The 24,639-nt window shown below is 40.8% G+C and overlaps 2 protein-coding genes across 12 annotated transcripts in view; one reads left to right on the forward strand and one right to left on the reverse strand.

Moving 5' to 3' along the window:
* Positions 1-15,629, forward strand: part of LOC138948443 (pre-B-cell leukemia transcription factor 1-like) — a 29,839-nt gene extending 14,210 nt beyond the window's left edge. For 6 of the 9 annotated variants that reach the window (XM_070319985.1, XM_070319984.1, XM_070319987.1 and 3 more), the window contains exons 6-9: positions 4,760-4,907; positions 5,836-5,957; positions 7,091-7,189; positions 11,799-15,629. In XM_070319985.1, coding sequence (XP_070176086.1) covers positions 4,760-4,907; positions 5,836-5,957; positions 7,091-7,189; positions 11,799-11,801 — 372 coding nt within the window. In that variant the 3' untranslated portion in view covers positions 11,802-15,629. The remainder of the gene's footprint in view (positions 1-4,759; positions 4,908-5,835; positions 5,958-7,090; positions 7,190-11,798) is intronic. The other 3 variants (XM_070319988.1, XM_070319989.1, XM_070319990.1) reach the window with 3 other exon arrangements.
* Positions 15,630-18,597: 2,968 nt separating this feature from the next.
* LOC138948454 (coiled-coil-helix-coiled-coil-helix domain-containing protein 5-like) lies at positions 18,598-24,590 on the reverse strand. 3 transcript variants are annotated; one of them, XM_070320002.1, is made up of 5 exons: positions 24,524-24,590; positions 23,947-24,075; positions 21,325-21,465; positions 20,328-20,476; positions 18,598-18,822 (listed from the first exon to the last, which is right to left on the reverse strand). In XM_070320002.1, coding segments are annotated over exons 2-5 (342 nt in total). In that variant the 5' UTR covers positions 23,949-24,075; positions 24,524-24,590; the 3' UTR covers positions 18,598-18,772. The 3 variants fall into 3 exon arrangements, with proteins under 3 accessions (XP_070176103.1, XP_070176104.1, XP_070176102.1); XM_070320003.1 differs by lacking the exon at positions 24,524-24,590 and adding an exon at positions 24,402-24,517; XM_070320001.1 differs by lacking the exons at positions 23,947-24,075; positions 24,524-24,590 and adding an exon at positions 21,597-22,312.
* Between the last annotated feature and the right edge of the window lie 49 nt (positions 24,591-24,639).

A 24,639-nucleotide genomic window follows, 5' to 3' on the forward strand; every position in this document is an offset into this window, starting at 1 on the left:
AGACGGGCGTTGTGGTGGGGTGGTAAGACGTCGGCCTCCTAATCGGAAGGTCGAGGGTTTGAATCCTGGCCGCGGCCGCCTGGTGGGTTAAGTGTGGAGATTTTTTCGATCTCCCAGGTCAACTTATGTGCAGACCTGCTAGTGGCTTATCCCCCTTCGTGTGTACACGCAAGCACAAGACCAAGTGCGCACGTAAAAGATCCTGTAATCCATGTCAGAGTTCGGTGGGTTATAGAAACACGAAAATACCCAGCATGCTTCCTCCGAAAGCGGCGTATGGCTGCCTAAATGGCGGGGTAAAAACGGTCATACACGTAAAATTCCACTCGTGCAAAAACACGAGTGTACGTGGGAGTTTCAGCCCACGAACGCAGAAGAAGAAGAAGAAGATCTGACAATGTGACATGGAAATTGTTCAAATTTGTATCCAAAAGTGGTAAATATCTAATAATTTTATGACGTCAAAAAGAGAGAGAACAGCAAAAATCTACACCAGTAATTGTTCTAAAATAATTGTCCAGTCAGCATTGGAGGGGAAGAAAGTCAAGCTGCCTTTCAAGTGGGGTGCCAGTGTGTGGGGCAGGTTGTGTGTTATCCCAGCGGGATGGGGGACTGACAGAGAGGGCCAGGGGATCAATTACTTGCATGGTGTGGACACAGGAGGGGAGGGGAAGGGTGCGGCTGAGGTGGAGGACTCACAGAGGAATGAGTGGGGATGGCAGTAGAAGGGGGGGGGGGGGGGGTGTGTGCCTGTGTACAAGGCAAGAAAAAAGGGCTTCTATGACACACACAAAACATTTCAAACTGAGGAATGTAGACTTTCCAATTCAATGAAGAAATGTCTGTGTGTTCTTTTTATAAGAATTGTTTTCGTGGGAGCACAGTGGTGTTGGCTAGAGGAATAATCAAATATGGACTACCAGAGAGGGTCTCCTATGCTTTCCAGACCACCCAGTATTAGGAGCTAGATTAGTGAATAACTCTTAAAAAGTAAAAAAAAAAGTTTAAAAAAAAGTAAAAGTAGATTATTTATATCAAAAAAACACTTTTACCGCAAAGGGGTTGCGACCTGGGTGTGGCCGAGAGGGGGGGTGATGACAGCAGTATTCTCTCACTGTAGGATGAGAAAAGGAGAAAGAAGAAAGAGGGGTGGGGGAGGGAGGATGGTGGGTGAGGGGGAGAAAGAAAGAGAGAGGGAAGCAGGGTGACAGGCGTGATTGATGAAGAGGGCTTCAGGCCGATTAAAGGGCGAATCCCGAGGCCAGCTCATTAATTCGCCGCTAGCACACAGTGTAGAGACGAACCCTTGTTGCCCGCGAGGATCTCTGCATTAGACACGGCTCTCGTCCACACTAAGCTCCTTTGTTAACTGAGAAGCTTTGGGTAGAGATGTTCCTTTCATTTGAGGACAGATTTGACTTCGTGCAGTTGGTCTTTCTGTTGTCTCCTGGATTCATGGGAGTTTGGGAGATGTGTGTTTTGAAAGAGATGTGTGTTACTCTTTGTGTATGTGAGAGAGAGAGAGAGAGAGAGAGAGAGAGAGAGAGAGAGAGAGAGAAGAGAAAGAGAGAGAGAGAGAGAGATGCCTCTAAAAGCGAGTTCTGTGTAATGTATCATTCATGCACCCACAATCACACACTACACTGACGAACACCTTGTAACCCGCATGTCCCTCTATCTTAGGCACAGCTCTGTCTACAGTAATGTTGTTCCTTTGGTCTGAGGGCACATTCCTATTTTTCCTCCATGAAAGTTTGAGGTGTATGTACATAAGAGAGAGAGAGGAGAGAGAGAGCTCTCATACTGGAAAGAGAGAGCTCTCATACTGGAAACTGTATTACTCAAGGATAGAAGAATTAGGTCCATGTAGTCACTACTCTATCTGTATGGGGGTGGGGGTGTCAGGAGAGATTTGTATTGGATAGATGTAATCCCATTCCCAAGCTGTTGCAATGCCTCCTCATCCTCCAACACACACACTTCATTCTGGTAAACAGCAGTAAATCAAATGAGGAAGCCACCCCTTGAGACCCCCCTCCCCCCCACAACAGCAAAAAAGACCCTAAAAAGCCTGTAAGATATAAGTTTGGTTTTTTGTAAACATTTTTATTTGTTGGAAGCCAACAAGTTTATTTTTCCCTTTCTCTGAACGTGCAGTTGTGTCTTAGTAACTCTCAGGGTGTCTTTCATGAACTCAAGATGAAATATGCCTGAAATGGTTTGTACTCAAGTGGGAATGCATGTGTGCATGTACTCCTGTATGTGTGTTTGTTTGTGTGTGTGAGAGAGAGATAGAGTGAGAGTTGGGAGAAGAGAGAGAGAGAGAGGGAGGGGGAGAAAAGAGAGAGAGAGAGAGAGAAGAGAGAGAGAGGGAGGGGGAGAAAAGAGAGAGAGAGAGAGAGAGAGAAGCAAGCTCACATCACATAGACATGCAAAGTTCCACCGCCTCAGCTCTTCTCAGTCTCACTGAGTGCTTTCTGTGTGGCTGAACAAGGAACCTGTAGTGGACTAGGCAAGAAGAGGCAGGGAGGGGCACACTAGATCTCCCTGAGGCTAACCATTACCACACAATGGAACAATGCAGGCACTTAATGTTGTCCATACCTCTAATTCCACTAGCTCTGTGTGGTGTGTCACCGGTATTGTGCTCTGTAACACTTCAACAATAGACAAGGGAGAGGGGGGTCTCCTTGCACAATAGAAAGGGAGGAAGAGGGTAGGGGCTTGATGTCAATGTTAGTTTTGGCTGGAGGGTTTTGGGGATTTGCTACTGTGGAGTTAACTACAAGTACAGTACCTTGTGGTTTTGGTCTTGATCATGGTCTTTTTTTTCTTTTTCTTTTTTTCCAAAGGAGGGCTTGTGCAGATTTTTTTGAACATGCGATGAAGGGTATTTAGACAGGAAAGGACAAAGAAAACAAAAACGAAGTCCCATGTTGCTTTGGACAAATAAATAACCACCAAAGCAAAGCAAAATTTCATAGTCAGGTTTAGAGTTTGGCCTCCAAAAAGCAATAATAAAACACAAAATAAACAAAAGGTAAATAAATAGATAAGTAAATAAATGAATAAGTAAATAGATGAATAAAATAAATACCTGAAAGAATAATGTAGCAAGAAGGACTGAAGATAGCATAAAATTCTGTGTTCCGACTTCTTTGTTCTGTTCGTTGTTGTGTTGTTTTTGTTCCATTTTCTTGTAAAATTTGTTAATGAATGAATGTTGAGTCAGACATGTCTTTAAACTATAATTAGAGCTTGTTTTTATTGAATACTTCCTCATTTGTTTGTTTGAAATTGAGTGTGTTAGTTATGTTTGACATTTTCACTAGACAAGGTGGTTCCTTCAGCATTTCTTAAGTATCAAAGAACTTTGTAATAACTTATGAATGTAATCACATGGGATTATTGTAGAAAAGTTTTCATCAGGTTGAAATTAATAACAAGCTTGATCTTAAAGGCACAGTAAGCCTCCCGTAAACCATCACAGATACTGTCAGGCTTTTACACACAGTACAAACACCCTTCCATTTGAACGCTCACCAAACGGGAACATCCTAGGTGCCCTACGTAAAGAGCTAGCAATTTTCAAAGAATTAATTTTGCGGATTGTCTGTCAGACAATCGGACGGTGCTTTTGAAATCTAAATAATAAATTGACAGCTTGTTACACAAACATTCTTAAATCATAAAAGAAATCTTTTTTCATCAAGACAAGATCAGAACAATACGAAGTTTTGAAAGTTTAAAAAAAGATAGCCCGGAAGCAGGGTCACGCAAGGTCGTGGTTCTCGTAGCAGACGACGCTGCCTTCCCGCAGTGGGGCACTGCGGTTATGAAATTAAAGGCCCCTCCTGTTTTTGGAACCACAGGAGCTTTCTAGTTTGCTGTTAGGTAGATTTTTGGTTCCTCTTTCCTGTCATGCTCTCTTTTTCTTCATGAATTCTTTTCTTTTTTCTGCCTTCTTGCTCATTCACCTGTATTTTTTCCAAAAATCTCTTCTCTTGCCGCTTGTCTCGCGATTCATGTATAGTTTAATCTGTTAGTGTTCTGATGTAAGTCCAGCAGTAGATAGGTTAAGCCTATTTTAACATATTGGAAACTGGTAATCTTCCAGTAGGTATTAATTTAGTTTTACTAAAGCCTGCTGGGACACAAGTAATGGGTTAGTGCATTTGTAAACAGGAATCGCTTGACAAGTGGCCCCCTTCATCCCCCCCTTCCTCGTCCTGATATGGCTCTGCGTAGTCGGCTGGACGTTAAGCAACAAATAAACAAACAAACAAACAAACGACGCTGCCTGGTGCCAGTTCCTCTGAACCGTTAACCGCCACTGCTCTAGTTCGCAGCCGTTTCAATGTTGCATTTCAGATTCAAAGGTACACAATAACGTTGCATTTCAGATTCAAAGGTACACAATAACGTACTATTGCAGATAAGCTTACAGAGATTTGCATTGAAATGACAAACTGGCTGCTAAATTGTGAAAAAAAGGGAAACTGGATTACACGGGTTCAAGATAAACCACGCAAAAATACATTCTTTGAAAATTGCTCGCTCTTTACAGAGGGCACCTAGAATGTTCTCAAGCGGTGAGTGTTTAAATAAGTGTTTGTACTGTGTGTAAAAGCCTGACAGTATCTGTGATGGTTTACGGGAGGCTTACTGTGCCTTTAATGAATTTTACGTGCTTTACAGTTTAGAGATTTGATTAAGAAAAAGTGTGAGATAAACTGACATCAAGTTTTGTGTCTGTCAGGTGTCGAACTGGTTCGGCAACAAGCGAATCCGCTACAAGAAGAACATCGGCAAGGCCCAGGAGGAGGCCAACCTGTACGCAGCCAAAGCGGCATCTGCAGCGTCCGCCCAGCAGTTAGTGCAGGCCGTCTCCGACCCTTCCTCGCCAGGTGAGAGACAGAGAGAGAGAGACAGACAGACACACACACAGAGAGCAAGAGAGACATTGACAGAGAGAGATAGATGTGCATACTTGCATTTATTCAGTTTTTGTGTGTGTTTGTGTAGCTTTCCGACTGGTTTTTAAGTGTGCATTATTCATTTATTGACAATGTTTTAGCTGCAGATCAACTACTTGACCAAAGAGTGCTTGGCAAACAGATATGTGTTAATGACATTAATTTGCAAGCGCTGTCCTTGTCTGTGTTTTCAAAAAGGGGTTGGGATGCAGGATACTGCTTCGACGTGCGCAGTGGCGTGGTGGTAAGACGTCGGCCTCCTAATCGGGAGGTCATGAGTTTGAATCCCGATCGCTGCCGCCTGGTGGGTTAAGAGTGGAGATTTTTCCGATCTCCCAGGTCAACTTATGTGCAGACCTGCTAGTGACTAAACCGTCTTCGTGTGTACACGCAAGCACGAGACCAAGTGCGCACGGAAAAGATCCTGTAATCCATGTGAGAGTTCGGTGGGTTATGGACACACGAAAACACCCAGCATGCCTACTCAACGAAAGCGGAGTGAGCTGACTATGCTCTCAGAGCATAGTGTGGGGAACCCAAATGGGCAAACGAGCTCACACGTAACCAGAAAATTCTGGAACGCTGAAGAAGAAGAAGAAGAAGCTGAAGCTTCAACTTTGCAGTGTTAAGTGTAGATGGTGTAGCTGTAGATGGTGCTACATAGCTGTTCTAAACCTGGTGCTGGAAAAAAAGAGGTGGCTCTGTGTAAACACCCATGCAAAGTAAAACCTCTCTGTCTGAACACTGTTGAAGGAGAGCTGCATTTATTAGTAGAACTACACAGGGATAATTTTGTTTTTCTGTTGCATGAATCTTTCAGACACTGTATAACTTGTGTTTTTGTCTTGTGGTGTTTCAGGCAGTGGCTACGGCCTACCGTCACAGGGCATGGGGGGCCAGCAGGGGGGGATGTACATGAGCCTCAACGGCGACAACTACCAAGGAGGAGACAACTCTGTAGGTGCTAATGTTCAGTCACAGGTTGGTGTGGGGGGTTGCATGTAGCTTGTCGCATTGCCCCCCCTCTCCCCCTCCCTGACTTAATCTCAAAACCCTTTCTTTATTATTTTTTTTAATTATTTTTTGCTTTTCTGATTGATCTTTCAAAAAAATGTTCTTCTTCTTTTACTGAAATATTACACGTATCACCAACTACGCTCCAAATCAGTTCTGAAAAAAAATTCCGGTGATAGGTTTCCCTGGTTGAATAAAATTCTGTCAAGATTGTAAAGTTAAAAGATCAAGAGTCGTTCATCCCCAAACCTTTCAGATCCTACCACAGTCCCCTACCCTCCACATCCACCTTCCTTGACCACACACACACCAGCACCTCCCCCCCCCCCCCCACATTTGAACACCGCCTCTCCTTCCCTCCAATGTCCCTTCCCCCCCACCCAAAAGGTAAATTCAGAATACTTGCGTTTTTTCAGTTTATTTTGTTCACCTTGTCTAGGATGGTGGGTTGAGTCAGAAATATCTTTCTTTTATTTTCCTGCTTTCCCTGCTTCAGTGACTTGATGCATTTTGTGTCTGCGTGCATTTGTGAATCGTGTGCATTTTGTTTGTGTTAAACATGCATGTGATTTTTCGAAGTATGATTTTTATTCCCTGTCACCCCAGCTCCCTGTCTGTTTAGCTGCTGAACAGTAAACCTTTCCTTTACTTTCTCCTGCATGGTGTCACATGCTTGATGGAATGCAGTGCTGGGATTGTGGAGATATATAATGCTTCTCTGTTTTTTGAACTTGTCAGCTTTTTGTAAAGAAAAAAAGGGGGGGGGGGGGGGGGGGGGGTGTGAGAGCAAAGAGATGGATTCAAGCTTACTCCTCAAGTACGCACGGTTATTTCTGGCCTGTTGGAAAAAAAAGTAATTTGTTCAACAGCTAGTAGTGAACATAGTTACATATTGTTTAAGAAATGTTTGATTGGCTGAGATCAAATTTTGAGATTCCTGTTGGCTGCTGTTGGACTTTAAGATCCATGTACCATACATTTTTATGTAAAAGAGGCTTGCAGCTAAATCTTGATGACACTTAATTAAGACGTTACAGAACAGCAGTTTTGTGTTTGGTTAAGGTGGCTTTTATGACAGGCGCTATCTTGTTGGGTTCTAGGTTAGTGCCTTGCGACATGTCATTGCTCAAACAGGGGGGTACAACTCGGATGGTACCCCCTCTTCTGTGGGGATGTACGATCCTCCCATGCAAAATCAGGTACAATACACACCTCTGGTGTAGGACCATATGCCTGTAAAGCTAACAAAACTATGTAGCCAACTGGTGCTAGCATGGTGTACTATGCAGTGATTTTAGGAAAATTGTAATCATCAACATAGCAAACTTAACTGGTAGTGGTGCTAGCTAGCATGGTGTAGTGAGTCTGTGTAGTGGTACTAGGAAAGAAAATGATGTGGGCTAGACAGGTCCTAGTACTAGCACTAACAGTACACTAGTGCTGGTGTATTGTGTAGTGTTTCTAAGGAACAACATGTGTAGTTTACTGGTTCGTGTAATAGCATGGTGTACTATATAGTGCTACATGTACTACTACAGTGGAGTCCGGGTACAACGAATCTCAAGGGAGATACATTTTAGTTCGTTATATCAGTAATTCGCTGTAGAGTTTTCAACCCTAAATGGCCTCAAGACAAGCCTGGTTTTCCCAATCACCTTCAAATGATCGTCCCATCGATCTTTCCTTGGAGAGTACAATCTCTGCATGTTTTCAACAGCTTCATAATATAATCCCTAGAGAGAGGCAAACTAACAGCGGGAGGTGCATGAAAAGCGTCAGTTTTCACGATAAAAGTAAAACTTTGACTCGCTCATTCACGGGACATAACTGCACTCCGGACTGTCCACAGTGTTGAGCAATTTAGGAGACTTCACTGCCTGAGGAGAGTATTGATTCAAACGAACGCGTGGTTCTATATCGCGTCACTCGGTCACGGATCGGAGAAAACAAAAAAACAGTTCCAGATTTCGAAACCATGTTCGTCAGCCATTGTTTTTAGCAAGACAGACCACATGTGCACGAGCTTCGCTGACGTACATCGCAAAATGTCATGACGTCACCACAACTTTCGGTTTTGGTTCAATCTGTTCCGTGCACCTCCCGCTGTTAGTTTGTTCAGAGTTCGCTCATCACGCGATGTACACTTGTGTTTGTGTATTTTTGTGTATTTTTGTCTTTGGAGACAATTATTGACATCAGTTCGTTGTAGCCTTGTGACTTTTAGAGACAAAACGGCTCTGGGGCGATGAAAACGTGTTTGTTAACCTTTTAACTACCAAGTTTATTGTTCTGTAGAATCCCTCAGCTCCCAAGTTATTTTGAGCAGAGACGGTCAAAAACGGGTATGCGTGTTTAAATTATTATTACTCAGTTTCTCTTTGTCAGATTGATAAAAAAAATTGGTATGTTATTGGATAGGGATCAAACTTCAAAGAGTATGTGTTCTTCTTCTTGGTGGTATGTATGTCGCAGTGTTATCATGATTTATCTACCTGTTTACCTGTCAATAAAGTTGAAAAATTACGCTTACTTGTTGCTCCGGTATATCATCCGTTTCGCTGTCACTTGTTGATATTCATTGAACGATCAAAGTAGGTCAGATCAGCAGTGTTCACAGAAATGCTGATGTCGAAGCCAGAATCTTCTAATTGATGTCTATTTTCGTGGAGATAATCAAGCATAGTCATGAAATCAGGATCACTGTCATCTGAATCCATGTCGGCACCAAGCGCCCAAAAGATTTGGTGAAAAAAGATCGATTGTAACTCTCACAGAGATCGAAAGCACATGGGGAAAAATCAAGGCGGAAGTGAGACAATCCCACAATGCATTTGCAACCGTCTTATTACTACTGCTCGCGCACAACAACCGCAAACAACCGAAACAGACGCTACACCGGCGACGGGCGGTATGGGAATAGCGGCAATGGCGGAAGACGGGCGGTATCGGGCGGTATGGTAGTTAAAAGGTTAAAAGAGGGGTTCGTTATGCAAATGAGTTCAAAAGGTTCGATGTAGCCGGAAAGTAACAAGTAAGAAATAGAAGGCTGTCTGCCGGGAAATCAATGGCAGTTTGTTAAAAGAGGGATTTCGTTATACCCAGGTTCATTATAGCTGGACTCCACTTTACTAGGGAAACAAAATAGTGTTCTGTTACTAGCATGGTGTATGGTGTAGTAGTACTAAGAGAAAAAAATAATGCAGCATACCGGTACTTGTTTTAGCATGGTGTGCGGTGTAGAGGTACAACACAAGGGTAACATTATTATGTAGCGTACTGATACTAGCATGATACACTGCGTAGTGATAATTTGAATTAAAGCGTCACTTGTCAAGTTCTCAAAATTCTTCCAGAGGAAATAACCAATGCTCAAGTGTTTCGAGAATGAAGTTTGTCTTGTGACTTTGTTCATCATGAGCAGTGGAACATTAGGTCCCTGCTAGACTGTAGTTTGACTTGACCTCATTTACATGAAATACACACGTGTAAAGACATGGTTTATTTATCACATGGTTGATCTCTGTCAGTATGTAGAATAGTTCTGTCATAGTGCACTGTGCAGTGATACTAGATGAAAATATGCAGTGTAGGGGTAGTACTACGGAGAAATATTATGTAGCATACTGGTACTAGCATAGTGTAGTGGTACTTTACTAGGAATTGTCATTGTAAACGTTTAGAACAGCTGATGTATTACAGATCAGCAGAGCTAGATTCAGCCTCTAGAATCAAATCTAATTTTGTGTAGACTGGAAAAAAAGAGCATACTGGTACTAGCATAGTGTACTGTGTAATGGTACATCACTAGGAATTGTCATTGTAAACATTTAGAACAGCTGATGTATTACAGATCAGCAGAGCTAGAGTCAGCCTCTAGAATCGAATGTCATTTTGTGTAGACTGGACAAAAAGAGCTTGATGTTTGTAGTGTACTACAACTTGTACATGTACATTGTAGTCTTAGTATGAACCTTGTATTGGAAGGGAAAGAGACATGTAGTTACTAAATTGGTGTGTGTTGTAGAGAAATAAAGTAAGGCCCCCCCAAAAAAGTCTGTTTACGGTATCCCAACCGACCCAATTTTTTCGCGCGACCCTAGAGGTTTTTTTTGGCATTTAGGGGGAAAAAAAAGAAAGGTCTTTGTTTTTTGGCAAAATAACTTAAAAATATGTTATTTTGGAGAATTTTTTTTATTTTTTTAAATTCACGACCTACCGACCCTATTTTGTTTGCCTATGTTACCGTAAACAGACTATTTTTTTTTTGTGGCCAAACCCATCAGCCTTAGTGACAGTAGTAACTGGCATGGATGTTGGTGTTACAACTTACGTACTGGAACTGGGAAGAGGTGTAACTTGTAACATAGTGGACTGATCATGACATGTACGTGAGTTACTGGACTTTCATTACTGTAACTTACCAAAGTTGTGTAGTTTGGGTGACATGGATGATATACACATTGAACATTTTATTCTTGTTGTAGTTTGATGAGAAAGTGGTAGACTCAAGGCTCAAGACTCAACATTTTACTGTCCTTATAAAAACAAGGAAAATTACCATGCCGTGTCGGACGGTTACAGACATAAAATACATGCCATTTACTAAGAATTAAGAATTGCATTATAGCAAGTTTACTTTTGTGTGTTTAAGGGTGATATCAGGTTTGGCTGGAAGAGTTGTGGAGTTGAGAGTAATGTTGTGATTGTTGTGATTAATCTGGTTGCGGTGTGTAGGAGATTGTTGGTTATTTATTCCAAATGATTGTCTTGTTTGGGGTGTGGAGGATTTAGATATATGTGGTGACTGTAGACCCAACACGAGTTGGTAGTTGTCCTCAATAGAAGTTGATTGTGGTTGAAACGGTGCATGTAGGTCTTGAACAGCAGCAAGGTTGAACATGTTACTTTGTTGTTACATGGAATGATAAACTAAAATATGTGAACCTGAAAGAGTGAAAGTGGGTATGCTAAGGGCTATTTACTGCAATCCCACAAAGTATCAGCTTGAATTTGGCCGATAAAATGTAATTTTTTCACGTGACATTATAGGCCAGTCACTAGCGAGGGTGTGTGCCTGAAACACATGGAAAGGAAACATGTAGATGTTTTGGACACCATATTGCAGTCAGCTTCACTTAAGGACATACTTTTGCGTGCCTGGCCCTCTATCTGATTTTTTTAAAATTGTGTCGTGATGCTTAGTGTTTTTGACCCATGCATGAATTAGCTTATGAATAAGAATCACTTCTTCTTCTTCTTCTTCGTACGACGGTGTAAGAATCACTGATTTTTGTGTGCATATCTTGGAAATTCTGTTTGTATGATAATAGTTATATGAATTATTGCATGAAGGATCTGGAAATGTTGCTTTTGTTGATTTCTTATCTATAATATTTGCATTCTGCATTATTTTGTCTTTCTTTCTCAATGTTACCCCTGCAGATCTGTTCCTCAGGATTTTTTTTTAATTGTTTGAAAGTGTTTTTAGCCTCTACATTTTTGACCTCCAATCTCTTCTGTTGTTGTCGGTGGATTCAAAGACTTTTCGGACAAGATTTTGGGGTAGAATGGGGGTAATGGTTGAAGGGGTACCAGGACACATGATAAATATAAAAAGACACATCAAGAAGGGGGGGGGGGGGGGGGGGGGGGACTCCACTGAAATTACTGCCTGAAGCAAAATCTACTGACAGGTATGTGTAACTACTGGGTGTTTATGATCTCACATACTTCAAGTACAATCCTTGACTCTTTTCAGTCAACTTTACACGGCAGTATAACCATTTGTTGCTCTTTCTTTCGTTTCAGTAACTTGAGGAAAGATGGAAACGGAGCACGCGACAAGCTCAAGGGTAGATGCAGAGGGATTCGTCTCCCTTTGTCAAGATCTGCGGACAGTTTACACGCTGTCTGGACCCTGCAATGTTAACATTATTGAGCGAGCGATGAAAAAGAACAACATGTGGGAAAAAATTCACAGGGATGACTTTACTCTACAGCAGCAGCTGGAGATTGACTCTGAAGCGATGAAATGATTATGAAGTGGTGAATACCGGGGGACGGGTGGAGTCTTTAAATATTGCTCATCTTTACTGAAACCAAAGTTGTCTGTGTATTTTACAGTGACATTTCTGTGTGGCAGAGGAGTTTATTGTGTACGTTGTTCTAGTAAGTATTTATACTATGTGAACATAATCAAATGTGCTGCAACGTTTTGTTTTTGTTCGGGTTCTGTGGGCAAGGGGTTGGGAGGGGGTGGGGATATGTGGATGAATGTTGTCTGTTGTGGGTAGGGAGAAATGGATGTGGTAATATGTGGTAGGAATTTCCATGAATATTGAAAATAGGTTTCAAAATGGGGTCCATTGCTTTAAGTTTAACACAAACATAAAAGAGTTGATGAAAATTATAAGGCATGATTCATTGCTGCATGAATGTTAATTATACACAATTAATCGTAAATATCTTTGTTACTGAAAAGAGTGCCACCTGTAGCAAAATCACTGCAGTCTGAATAAAATCAGTATCTTGGTGCTTTCAACAGCAGTTTGCCATACAATAGAAGGAGTTTATGAATAGTCGGCAGCAAATTTCTTTTTGGGCTCATCTGTGTAAGAGTAACGTATACGTTATGATTTTCTTAATGTACATTGTCGGTTTTTTTCTTCTATTTTTTTTACTTCAGTTCATGCATGTTGATTTTATTGTGGAAATGTACTTTAGTTCTTCCGGGAAAAAATTCCCGTAGATACTTATCATTTGATATATTTCTGATGAAAGCGAAAATGGTATAGTGAATTGTTGAATATTCTTAAAATACTTTGAAGTATTTTTCATAGCATTTGCAATTTAGAAATCGTTGATTTACGAAAATATGCTTCTCCACACGAAGGAAAGAATCTTTACGAAACACAACAGCTGACTTTGAAAAAGCAGAAATAGTATTAAAGATGTCATTTTTACGACAGATACTGAGATAGCTTGCAGTAAGAATTGTTTTCATTTTGGCCTTTGTTTTTGTACAGAAAAATTTTGACTTTTATTCTTTATTTCCATCATTTTTGGCAAAGTGTATTTCATTTAATTTTTTGATGTTACTGACATGATTTTATTTATGATTTTGGTATACACGTGTCGGGTTGTTGGTTTATTACCAAACTGAAGATTTGTTTCCAGAATGTTTCTGCAATACGTTTGAATTACAGATTTTTATTCATTTGTCATGGCGACATCATCTGAGTATCTATTTTGAGAGAGTTTTGCATTGGGGTTTGTTTTGTCTAACAGTAAAATGAAGTGAATTGAAATTTGCCAGTTGTCTAGTAATGCATTTATACCAAAGACCTGTGTGTTTCTATGTTTTAGAATTAGATAGGATTGTGTGATTGAATGAATCAGTGTGAGAGTCAGCACAACTGCTTATATGTGACCCTCCACCACAAAATGAGTCGCATGTCACCTCACGCGGTTCTGCGCTAGCCTTAATAAAAGTCCGGGGGGTGTCTAGTAACAGTGTGAGGGTCACCATAGTCACAGGCTTATAACTCGAAAAGTGTTCACTCTTTTCTAAAACGGTTTTCACCACTGGATAGAGAATAAAATACTCGTTAAGAAAATGTAAAAATATGAAAATCATGAAAAGGTGACATGCGACTCATTCCGTGGTGGAGGGTCACATATGAGCTTTATTTTTATTCCAAGAAAACAACAAAATGACAGATGAGTGAGAAAGACATGATACTCAAAATGCGAAAAACATGTCAGTAAAAATTGACTGCATCTTTTTTCTACAGTGTTTATTTTGACAAAGAAGTAAACAAAAAAATTGGTTCACTGTGTCTTTTTCCAGTGAAACTTCCTACTGAAATACACCAAGCAAACAGCTTTATTATGTATATGCTCTTAACTCCCAAGTATGGCGTTTGTTTCATTTCTTTGCATTTCATCATTTTTACATTGCATAATTCTTTCAATGAGGAGGCATGTGTTCTGTTCTTCCAAAGGTTTTCAAGGCAACATTTGAAATGTAAATACTTGTGCGTTTTTTATGTGTTGTGTTCCACACCCATTGAAAAGTGAAACTGAGGAAAACTATCTTTTTAGCATTGCGAGAAGAAAGTTTAAGCATGTGCCATCAGTCTGCCATGTAGGCGCACTAGCTGTTTCTGCAGGAGTAGACTGGGTCTTCTAGGGGGCTCTGGGTATTGGGGGGGGGGGGGGTGGTCACAGAGGTTTGGAAAGAAGGTACAGTGATACCTGCGATGAAAGGACACCCTTTAGACCAGCCCAAAGTGTACCTTCATTGCAGGTGGCCTCTCACAATAGGTATATTTTGGTCAAGATAATACTTAATAGACAGGGGGACAACAGAAGGTGTCCTTTTTAGGAGGTGTCCTATCATCAGAGGGACCTCACATCTCAGGTACCGTTGTAGCCTCCTATAGATTGACTTTTGCCAATCTTAGAAAGGGGATCGGAATTGTTTTTTTTTCAAAAAGATGTTGAATTTACACGAAGCAGCCTGTTTGCTGATTTAATATCTATTTGATGTGTGTGACATAAGAAACGGGAGTAAGAATATGAATAAAGGCCTAATGTTAAGAAGCCATATCTGTATTGTGTTATAGATACCGTATTGTAATTATTGCAGATGTCATCTTTATATTTTAGTTAAAGCGAGGTCTTTTCCAAAGTTATGAATTTCAGTAATACTGGTGCTATGTTAATATTGTATCATTATGCTCTTCTGTCAAAAGAAAATGATTTTCCGAGAATATCTTGGTGTTTGCAATCAGTAGACCAAAATGTTGCATTATAGCGAACGTTTATTAGTTTAAATGATTGCTGTACACTTTGAAAAGCTCACAACTGTTTAGTTTGACTGAACATAACAGGTGTATGTATGCCTGCTTTTCAATTTCGTTGTAGGATCAATTCATCAAAGGCTTTTTCTTTTATTTACTCCGCTGTTGGGTATGTTGTTGGCAGTTTTTGTTTAAGCAGGACTTTGGGATTTTAGGTTTAGGTTTGCATTTGCATTTCTGCATTTATGATTGGTCTAAGTGTTTGTTGTGCGGTCAGGATTTACACACCTTTTGTTGAACTTATTGATGTTCTTTGTTACGCTGTGCGTTTTCTGTGTTGTGATTTACAGCTAATGCCCGTCTAACAGCTATTTGTAAGAAAAGTCTTTTGACTTTTCATATTATTTCACTGTTGCTACAGACATATTATAGTACTGTTCTGAAAAATGCCATCTCATATATACTGAAAGGATTCATTTAATTTTTTGAAAGATAATGTGAAGCTTTTTCTGTATGTGAAACCTGCTTTTTTTTAGGGGGGGGGGGGGGGGGGGAAAGGGAAGGGAAAGGGTATTATCGTCTGTTGTTGTAGTTTGATGTTTCCGTACATGCAGAAGTTCATTTTCTTGTGTTTAATTTCTCAAAGATATGACATACAGACTAGCCGAATATTAACTAAGGTACTTCATGGTTAGGTACATGTGTTTTCCTGATATTTTTGATTACAATAATGTCAGCAGGAAGCGAAGGGGGGATGGAAAACATTATACGACTTTTGTTCTTTATTTGTACATTTCATTTACATAAAAAGGAATAAACTGTTGTATGGAATGAACACTGAGTCGACCTACATTTGTTTCTTTTTGAGCATCCAAATTGACAATAGTCACACAGAACTTTTTGTATGGATGAACACCAAGTTGATGTGTATTTTTCCTTGTTTTGTTTTTGTGTGCGTGTGCAGAGCTCATAATGGTCACATCCCCTTGCGGGTTAGGGGGAAGAATTTACCCCTCCCTGGTCCCCCCACGGGTTAGGGGGAAGAATTTACCCGATGCTCCCCAGCATGTCGTAAGAGGCGACTAACGGATTCTGTTTCTCCTTTTACCCTTGTTAAGTGTTTCTTGTATAGAATATAGTCAATGTTTGTAAAGATTTTAGTCAAGCAGTATGTAAGAAATGTTAAGTCCTTTGTACTGGAAACTTGCATTCTCCCAGTAAGGTCATATATTGTACTACGTTGCAAGCAAGTCTAACACAAGGTCCTCTTTACAGCAAATAGCAGTGTCTTAGTCAGTAAGTCCAACACAAGGTTCTCTTTACAGCAAATAGCACTGTCTTAGTCTAACACAAGATCCTCTTTACAGCAAATAGCACTGTCTTAGTCTAACACAAGGTTCTCTTTACAGCAAATAGCACTGTCTTAGTCTAACACAAGGTCCTCTTTACAGCTAATAGCACTGTCTTAGTCAGTAAGGCTAACACAAGGTCATCTTTACAGCAAATAGCACTGTCTTAGTCTAACACAAGGTCCTCTTTACAGCAAATAGCACTGTCTTAGTCTAACACAAGGTCCTCTTTACAGCAAATAGCACTGTCTTAGTCAGTAAGTCTAACACAAGGTCCTCTTTTCAGCAAATAGCACTGTCTTAGTCAGTAAGTCTAACACAAGGTCCTCTTTACAGCAAATAGTACTGTCATTTCAAGACTACCAAGGCAAATCATTTTTTCGTCAGTTTTGAGCCCTGCACTTTTCTGCCAGTAGGGAACAAACCAAGCCTTTGAATATCTTTCTTACACACACACACACACACACACACACACACACACACACACACACACATCAGGTGTGCACACACACACACATACACACACACACACAAGGTAGAAAAAGGTCAATATTTTGTACTTTTACTTCATTATTTTGTAGTCTGGGGAAGCGATAATGTTCTGGGTAGAATCCATGCCTTGAACTCAACACCAAAGCATGTACATGTATAAACAATGTGACCAAGACTAGGAAGTAGAAAATGTTATATTCAATGAAAAACCCACATAAATGTAAAAAAGCAATTACATTTGTACATTAGAATGATAATAAAAAGAAGAGGCGAAGCCTTCAAGGCTCACGTAAGAAATCGACAAACAGTAACACAAACTCAATCACTTCGTCACACATACACACACACACACACACACACACAGAGTAAGCGGCATAGGTGACACTGTGCAAGAAAGCGAGACACTAGATCTAGATCTGAATGGCCGATTTCGAAGAAAAAACTAGTCTCGGCCCGCTCATAATAACAATGACCGAGACTTTCAGTAATTCCTTCGCGTGACGTCTAACCCTCTTACGTCATAATGTGACGTCTTCAAATGTTGTGACGTCTTCAAATGTTAAAGTTTCTACCACAGACATACATACATACATACGCACGCACGCACTCACGCACAGACAGACAAAAGTTAGCATCGCATAGGCTACAGTTACGTGAGCCAAAAATGATACACTGGCAATTCAAATTCTTCCATGTGTCTGGATTTACTTTGAGAAAGATTCTGGCCTTCGACCAAGATTTTCGTTATCACATTTGGACGAAAGAATGACCAATCTCAGCTATCACACAAAGTGGAGCATGCACACACACACACACTCACAAGTTTCTGCTTCCGCACTGAAAATGACATTTAAATTCACATTTAGAATTCAACTGTCACTGCTTTAAAATAAATTGCTCCACTAACCACATAAAACAACGTGAGACCAAGTAAACCACAACTTGTTATCCTGAAACTGAAACGATTTCATTTGTGCGCGCTCATATGACATTGATTACATACAACACAAAGATTAATTTAAAAAGTACGTTTCTGAGACCATTAACAAAACCGGTAATAAAAACAACGAGAGATAGCAACAACAACAACAACAACAAAAACCAAAATAACCAGAGATTGTGAGAAGAAAGTCAACAACAACATCACCATCAGTCCATTACCACCACAACAACTACATTCATAAGAGAGAGAGAGCAAACATGTTGATATTACATATAAACTGCATTGTCTTTATTTTATATTGTAATGAAATGGAAATGTTCAGTAGTCATTTGTGGTGTTGTGACAGGAATGGGCAAATGTACATTTAATTGTGTTTAAGCACTAAGTCAGTGCCTCGCTGGATTTATCAAGGTCCTGGACACGTTTGAACCCTGCTTTCTTCTTCGTTCATGGGCTGAATTTCCCACGTTAACTCATGTTTTTGCACGAGTGGGTTTTTACCTGTATGACCGTTTTTAGCCCGCCATTCAGGCAGCCATACGCCGCTTTCGGAGGAAGCATGCTGGGTATTTTTGTGTTTCTATAACCCATCGACACTGACATGGATTACAGGATCTTTTCCGTGCGCACTTGGTCTTGCGCTTGTGTGTACGCACGAAGGGGGCTAAGGCACTAGCAGGTCTGCACATAAGTTGACCTGGTAGGTCGGAACAATCTCCACCCTTAACCCACCAGGCGGCTGCAGCCGGGATTTGAACTCACGACCTTCCGATCAAGAGGCCGATGTCTTATCCACTATGCCACTGCGCCCGTCTGAATACTGCTTTTAAATCAAGACCCCTCAGTTTCAGACTTCGTCTGTTTTAAAACCCACAGATCTTTTGTTTATAAGGCCTCCAAATCCACCTCCATCTTATGACTCGGGTGCTCTCAAATTTTTGGCAGCCTGGTACTTTTTCCAGTCCACCCCCCCCCCCCCCCCCCCCAACAAAATCCAAACACTAACACCACTTTCCTCAGAAAATCAAAAAGCACTTTACTGGAACATCTTTATCCAAAACACTCACAAACTTTATGTGACATTTAGGAAAACATAGACAGTTGTTTGTAGAGGAGTAATTTACTGTTGAAAAAAATGAAGGACCGTGAATTACTGAAGAATCATTCAATGTTAACATTCTGTTACTGTCTGGGTCATCTGATGTTGGTTTTTGATGCATTGGCTTCGGCTTGTTTCTTGTTTTCTGAAATGACACAGAAAAAACATACCTTTCATTCTATTTCTCAAAAGGAGAGACATCATAATCTATACAAAAAATTTTTTTTAAATAAAAAATAAAAAAAGAGACAAAACGTAGAAAAATGGAAACATTTATTCACAAACCTATGTGAACAGGCATAAAATGAAATTCCAGTTTAGTCCAGCTAAAAAATACTTTCCGATAAGATTGTTTGCTAAAAAGTTGTCAGCAGGATTGGGCATACAGCAATCTACAAATCATCAGATACATTTTGTGTCCTGGGGTTAATACTCTGAAACCAGTAAACTTTACACAAAGTATGAAGAATGAAAAAAAAATATGTGCAGTTTTACAGGGGAATAAAGTAAGTCAGTTTTGAGTCAGAAACACATGTAAAAGTAAAATAGAAATTTTTTGTTTGTTTGTTTGTTTGCTTAACGCCCAGCCGACCACGAAGAGCCATATCAGGGCGGTGCTGCTTCGACATATAACGTGCGCCACACACAAGACAGAAGTCGCAGCACAGGCTTCATGTCTCACCCAGTCACATTATTCTGACACCGGACCAACCAGTCCTAGCACTAATCCCAAAGTGCCAGACGCCAGGCGGAGCAGCCACTAGATTGCCAATTTTAAAGTCTTAGGTATGACCCGGCCGGGGTTCGAACCCATGACCTCCCGATCACGGGGCGGACGCCTTACCACTAGGCCAACAGTGCCGGTTAAAATAGAGATGACCTGCAGATGTTTTTGATACAGTGAAAAGTACAGTGGTACCTGCCATGAAAGGACACCCTTGGGATCAGCCAAGATTGTCCCTGCATCGCAGGTGGCCTGTCATGACAGGTATATATTGGTGAAGACAATAGACAACTAGGGACGACAGGAGGTGTCCTTTTAAGGGAGATGTCCTCTCATCAGAGGGGCCTCACATCACAGGTACAGTGGAACCCCTCTTTGAAGCCCCCCAATATAAGACTCCCTCCATTTTAAGACCCTAATTTTACCCCCATTTAAAGACGACTCCTGGGCGGGGATGTAGCTCAGTCGGTAGCACGCTGGATTTGTATCCAGTTGGCCGCTGTCAGCGTGAGTTCGTCCCCACGTTCGGCGAGAGATTTATTTCTCAGAGTCAACTTTGTGTGCAGACTCTCCTCGGTGTCCGAACACCCCCGTGTGTACACGCAAGCACAAGACCAAGTGCGCACGAAAAAGATCCTGTAATCCATGTCAGAGTTCGGTGGGTTATACTTATAGAAACACAAAAATACCCAGCATGCTTCCTCCGAAAACGGCGTATGGCTGCCTAAATGGCAGGGTAAAAAACGGTCATACACGTAAAATTCCACTCGTGCAAAAAACACAAGTGTACGCGGGAGTTTCAGCCCACGAACGCAGAAGAAGAAGAAGACCACTCCTTGTTAAGACCTGATCATTTGTGAGGTCTTAAAAGGGGGCTTAATTCCCTTGTACCAGTCTGTAAGACAAGCTGTGATAGGATCATTTACCTGAAGATGGATTGAACTCTTCTGCACATTTGTTGAACTCTGCAAAGTCTTCCAGGCAGTTGTAGGTGTGCACTGGGTTAGAGTTCATACAACGCTCGTAATGCACAAACTCTTTCTCACACTCTGTCTTGATCTTCACTATTGTGGGTCTGAAAACAGAAGAATCCATGGTGTTTTTTTTCATGAGAAGACTTGATTTTTCATGAATCTCTACAGGCTAGATAGATTAAAAAAGAAAAGTGTGTGTGTGTGTGTGTGTGTGTGTGTGTGTGTGTGTGTGTGCTATGCTTGCTATGACTTATCAAAAATCCCACAAATAGAGTGAGAGAGCAAGAGAGAGAGAGAGAGAGAGAGAGAGAGAGAGAGAGAGAGAGACAGAGACAGAGACAGAGAGAGAGAGAGAGAGAGAATTATATGATGTTAATGAAATGACAAGTTTTAATTTACCATGCTACTTCATCAAAAGTAAACCATGTCCTTCCATCCCCCCCCCCCCCCCCCCCCCCAAAAAAAAAGAAAAAAAGAACACTAACACAACAACAACAAAAAACAGAAGAAAAAAAGTGAGACTTTATTTTTTCCGTTATATTTTATTTTAATTTAAATATAGTGAAATTGAACTACTGACCTCTTTAGCTTCCCATAGATTCATAGTTACACACACTAGGGCCTAAAAAAAAAATAGGTGTGGTTACGGTAACCCGACCTACCCTATTTTTAGGGGCCGATCCGATAACTTTTTATTACATTTGTCAAAAACAAAAAAAAACCGAGTGCAGATAACGCAATGAAAGCGAAAGCACCCGTGTCGCACACTTATTTCCCTGTCAAGTAGGTTTAATTTGTACACATTAGAAAAAAAAGTAAAAAAAAAAAAAAGTGATTGCCTACCTTCCTACCCTATTATTTTTGGCTATGTTACCGTGACCACACCTATTTTTTTTTTTGGCCTAGCAGAAAACCCCCCACAAGGAGAACATAATTTGGAAAGACTCACTCTGACTCTGCACACTTGGCAAGCTTGATTTTCTGGCGCTGACAGTCAATGTGCCAGGTGTCTGGGAATTTTCGCAGGCAGTCGGCGAACGTCGTCAGGTACCTTCCACACTGCTGTTCCACCAGCTGCATGGAGATATCCCTGTTGGTGCAGAAGGAAAATAAACCTTAAATCATCATTGTTAAAGGCACAGTAAGCCTCCCGTAAACCATCACAGAGCTCCCCGAGCGTCTACATATATAGTACAAGCATACTTCCATTTGAACGCTCACCGAACGGGAACATCCTGGCTGCTTTCTGTCGAGCGTGAGAAATTTTCAAAGAATTTATTTTCGTGGACTTGGTCTTCAACAGCAATGGCGCCTCGTTTTGGTGCTGGACGGCTGTTATGAATACCGGAATTCATGCCCGGACAGTAAGCCTCCCGTAAACCATCACAGATACTGTCAGGCTTTTACACACAGTACAAACACCCTTCCATTTGACGCTCACCAAACGGGAACATCCTAGGTGCCCTACGTAAAGAGCGAGCAATTTTTAAAGAATTAATTTTGCAGATTGTCTCGAACACTTTTTGGACCCATCCTGAACTCAGGTCAAACATGAATTACTTCCCTTCGGGTCTCATTCTATCGATGTAAACTAGCGATAGCCGTGAATCGATGATTATCAAAATGTTTTTGGACCGTGGTGCGTTTTTGCGCTAGACCTAACTTTTAAAATCTAAATAATAAATTGACAGCTTGTTACACAAACATTCTTTAATCATAAAAGAATTCTTTTTTCATCAAGACAAGATCAGTACAATTCGAAGTTGTGAAAGTTTGAAAAAAGAAAAGCCCGGAAGCAGGGTCACGCAAGGGTCGTAGCAGACGACGGTTTATCAGTGCATATCGTCGTTCCTCTCAACAGTCAAAAGCCAACGCTAGAGTTTTTGTGAACCACAGCCGTTTGTTTCGTGCATAAAAACGTGCTATTGTAAATAAGCTCACATCGAGTCGCATTCAATTGACTAACTCAGGGTTCCTGCAGGGCAGAGCTGATACAATTCAAGGAGTTTTCAAGGACATTTCCAGGACCAAATAAATGCTTTTCAAGGACATGATTTTCCCCAAATTAATGCATTTGACTTTGCTATGACGTTGAAGTTCTGTGTGTGTTCAGCCTTTTCTGCAAAAGCATCTGCGCTTTTGAGCAGGTCAGCCGCACAATCTTCGATCTTTCTTTTCTTTGCTTGGAGAGTCTGAATCTCATCCATGTCAGCCTTTCTTTTTTGCACATGTGTCTCGTTCTTCTTCTTCTCTTTCTCTGCCTCCAAGTACTCAGAGTACCTTTGCCGAGCACTAGGCAACAATTTGGAAAAATCAAGTACTTTTCAATGACTATTTAACAAAACTCTATTTTCAAGCACTTTTCAAGGCCTGGAAAAGGTTTTCCAATTTTCAAGGAGTTTTCCAGGGTTCAAGGACTCTGTACGAACCCTGCTAACTGACGACTACATTGTGAAAAAGGGAAACTGGATCACACGGGTTCACGATGGCTCAGGGGTAAGATAAACCACGCAAAAATAAATTCTTTGAAAATTGTTCGCTCTTTACGGAGAGCACCTAGGATGTTCTCAATCGGTGAGTGTTTAAATGAAAGAGTGTTTGTACTGTGTGTAAAAGCCTGACCGTATCTGTGATGGTTTACGGGAGGCTTACTGTGCCTTTAAACGTTTACAAGAGAAAGTAAATTTGTTAAAGACAGCAAGACAGATGGAACAACAATTGACTTGCGGAACAATTGACGGGCATGCATGCCTGTATTCACACACACACACACACAGACACTTGTACACATGTATACACACATTATCTTATTTTCTCTCTGTCTCTCTCTCTCTGTGTCTTAAGGACAGGCTGAAAGACAAAGCATTATGTCATACACTTTTTAACCTTGTGAAACAAATATTATTGATCAGCAAGTCTGTCTCTCTCTCTCATTTTTACTGTTTGTTTGCTTGTTAAAATGTTCACACAGATTGCTTGGTTGTTTAAGTGTTTTCATCCTCACTCTTTGTTTTATGTTTGTTTTTGATGTGTGATTCCTGATTTCCAAATGTTCAACATTTTCTTTAGCTGCATTATTTTAGTTATTCATGAGTGGGTGGGTGGAGGGGATGGGCTAGTTCTAACCATGCATTAGATTATAAAATTGTATTCTGTGTAGTCCCTTCCAACCGGCATCTTAGACCACTCTTTGAACATTTTCTTTTAATAGATGATTGTCATTTGTTTTACCTCATGTCTGCCCTGCGTGTGATCATGACTGCTGTAGTGTGGGCGCGTGTGTGTTGGTGTGTATGTCAGTGTATGTGTGGGCGTGTGTGTGTGTGTCAGTGTGTGTGTGGGTGTGTGTGTGATTTTATCAACACTACGCGAAATTCCTTGTGCTTTAAATGTTTTTTAATGTCACTTGGCTCAATAAATACTGTATTCTGTATTCTGTATTTGTTGCAAGGACTACCTGTTAAAAAGGACCATGTAGACCTAACGCTATAATCCTTATGTAATACAGTTTTTGAGTTCGAGTTCTCTCTCACACACACACACACACACACAACCATATATACTGGCTTACATGATTGTAATCAGATAAATGGTGCCCCCTGACTATTCTGTTGTTAGATTTTGATGTACACCATGCATTACTTCCAGAGCCCTCGTTGACTCTCCACTGACAGCCTTTGTCCTCAATTCACAGCCAGCTCTGCAAACAAACGGTAGATCGTTCAAAACAATAAACATGAAAAAAATGATGAAAGGTAAAAAAAAACTATGGTAAGAATGTTACTGGGAGTGAAAAATGGAGGGAAAGCGAGAGGGTAGAAAGAAGGAGGAGGATGGGTGGGTGAGGGCCGGGGAGATAATGGATGCATCAGCAAAGGTGGGAGACTGATCCAGTGAGTTGAAATACTTGGGATATTCGGAGGGGTGACCCTAATGCCAAATCTGACAAATGTACAGAACACATGACATAAAAGCCGGTATTTATAACATTTCTTTTTCACAAGGGCGACGATCTGTCCGTTTCACCTATCCCATCTGGCTTTATCTCTTTAACTGACAGATGGCCTATCCAGATATTCTTCCAACAATGGTGATATACATGCAGACAAAGAGGCATGGCTGTGAAAATGTAATATCCCGGGACATACTTTGAGTCGAAGCAGACCACTTTTTTTTTCTAGCAAGGGAGCATAACTCTTGGAGACTGTGTAATACCGCAGTTACAATTTGGTTGGGAAACTGGTATTATAATAATGATTTCCAG

The sequence above is a fragment of the Littorina saxatilis genome, linkage group LG15, assembly GCF_037325665.1.
Source record: "Littorina saxatilis isolate snail1 linkage group LG15, US_GU_Lsax_2.0, whole genome shotgun sequence".
NCBI lineage: Eukaryota > Metazoa > Mollusca > Gastropoda > Littorinimorpha > Littorinidae > Littorina > Littorina saxatilis.

Bases quoted from the DNA above. Each gene is read 5' to 3' on its own strand.
- LOC138948454 (XM_070320001.1), bottom strand. From the start codon at position 21,730: ATGAATTCCGGTATTCATAACAGCCGTCCAGCACCAAAACGAGGCGCC. The intron at 21,466-21,596 runs GTGAGCGTTCAA...CTGCACCAACAG, and splicing joins AGCCAGGATGTTCCCGTTCG to GGATATCTCCATGCAGCTGG. The intron at 18,823-20,327 runs GTAAATGATCCT...GTGTCATTTCAG, and splicing joins AGAGTTCAATCCATCTTCAG to AAAACAAGAAACAAGCCGAA.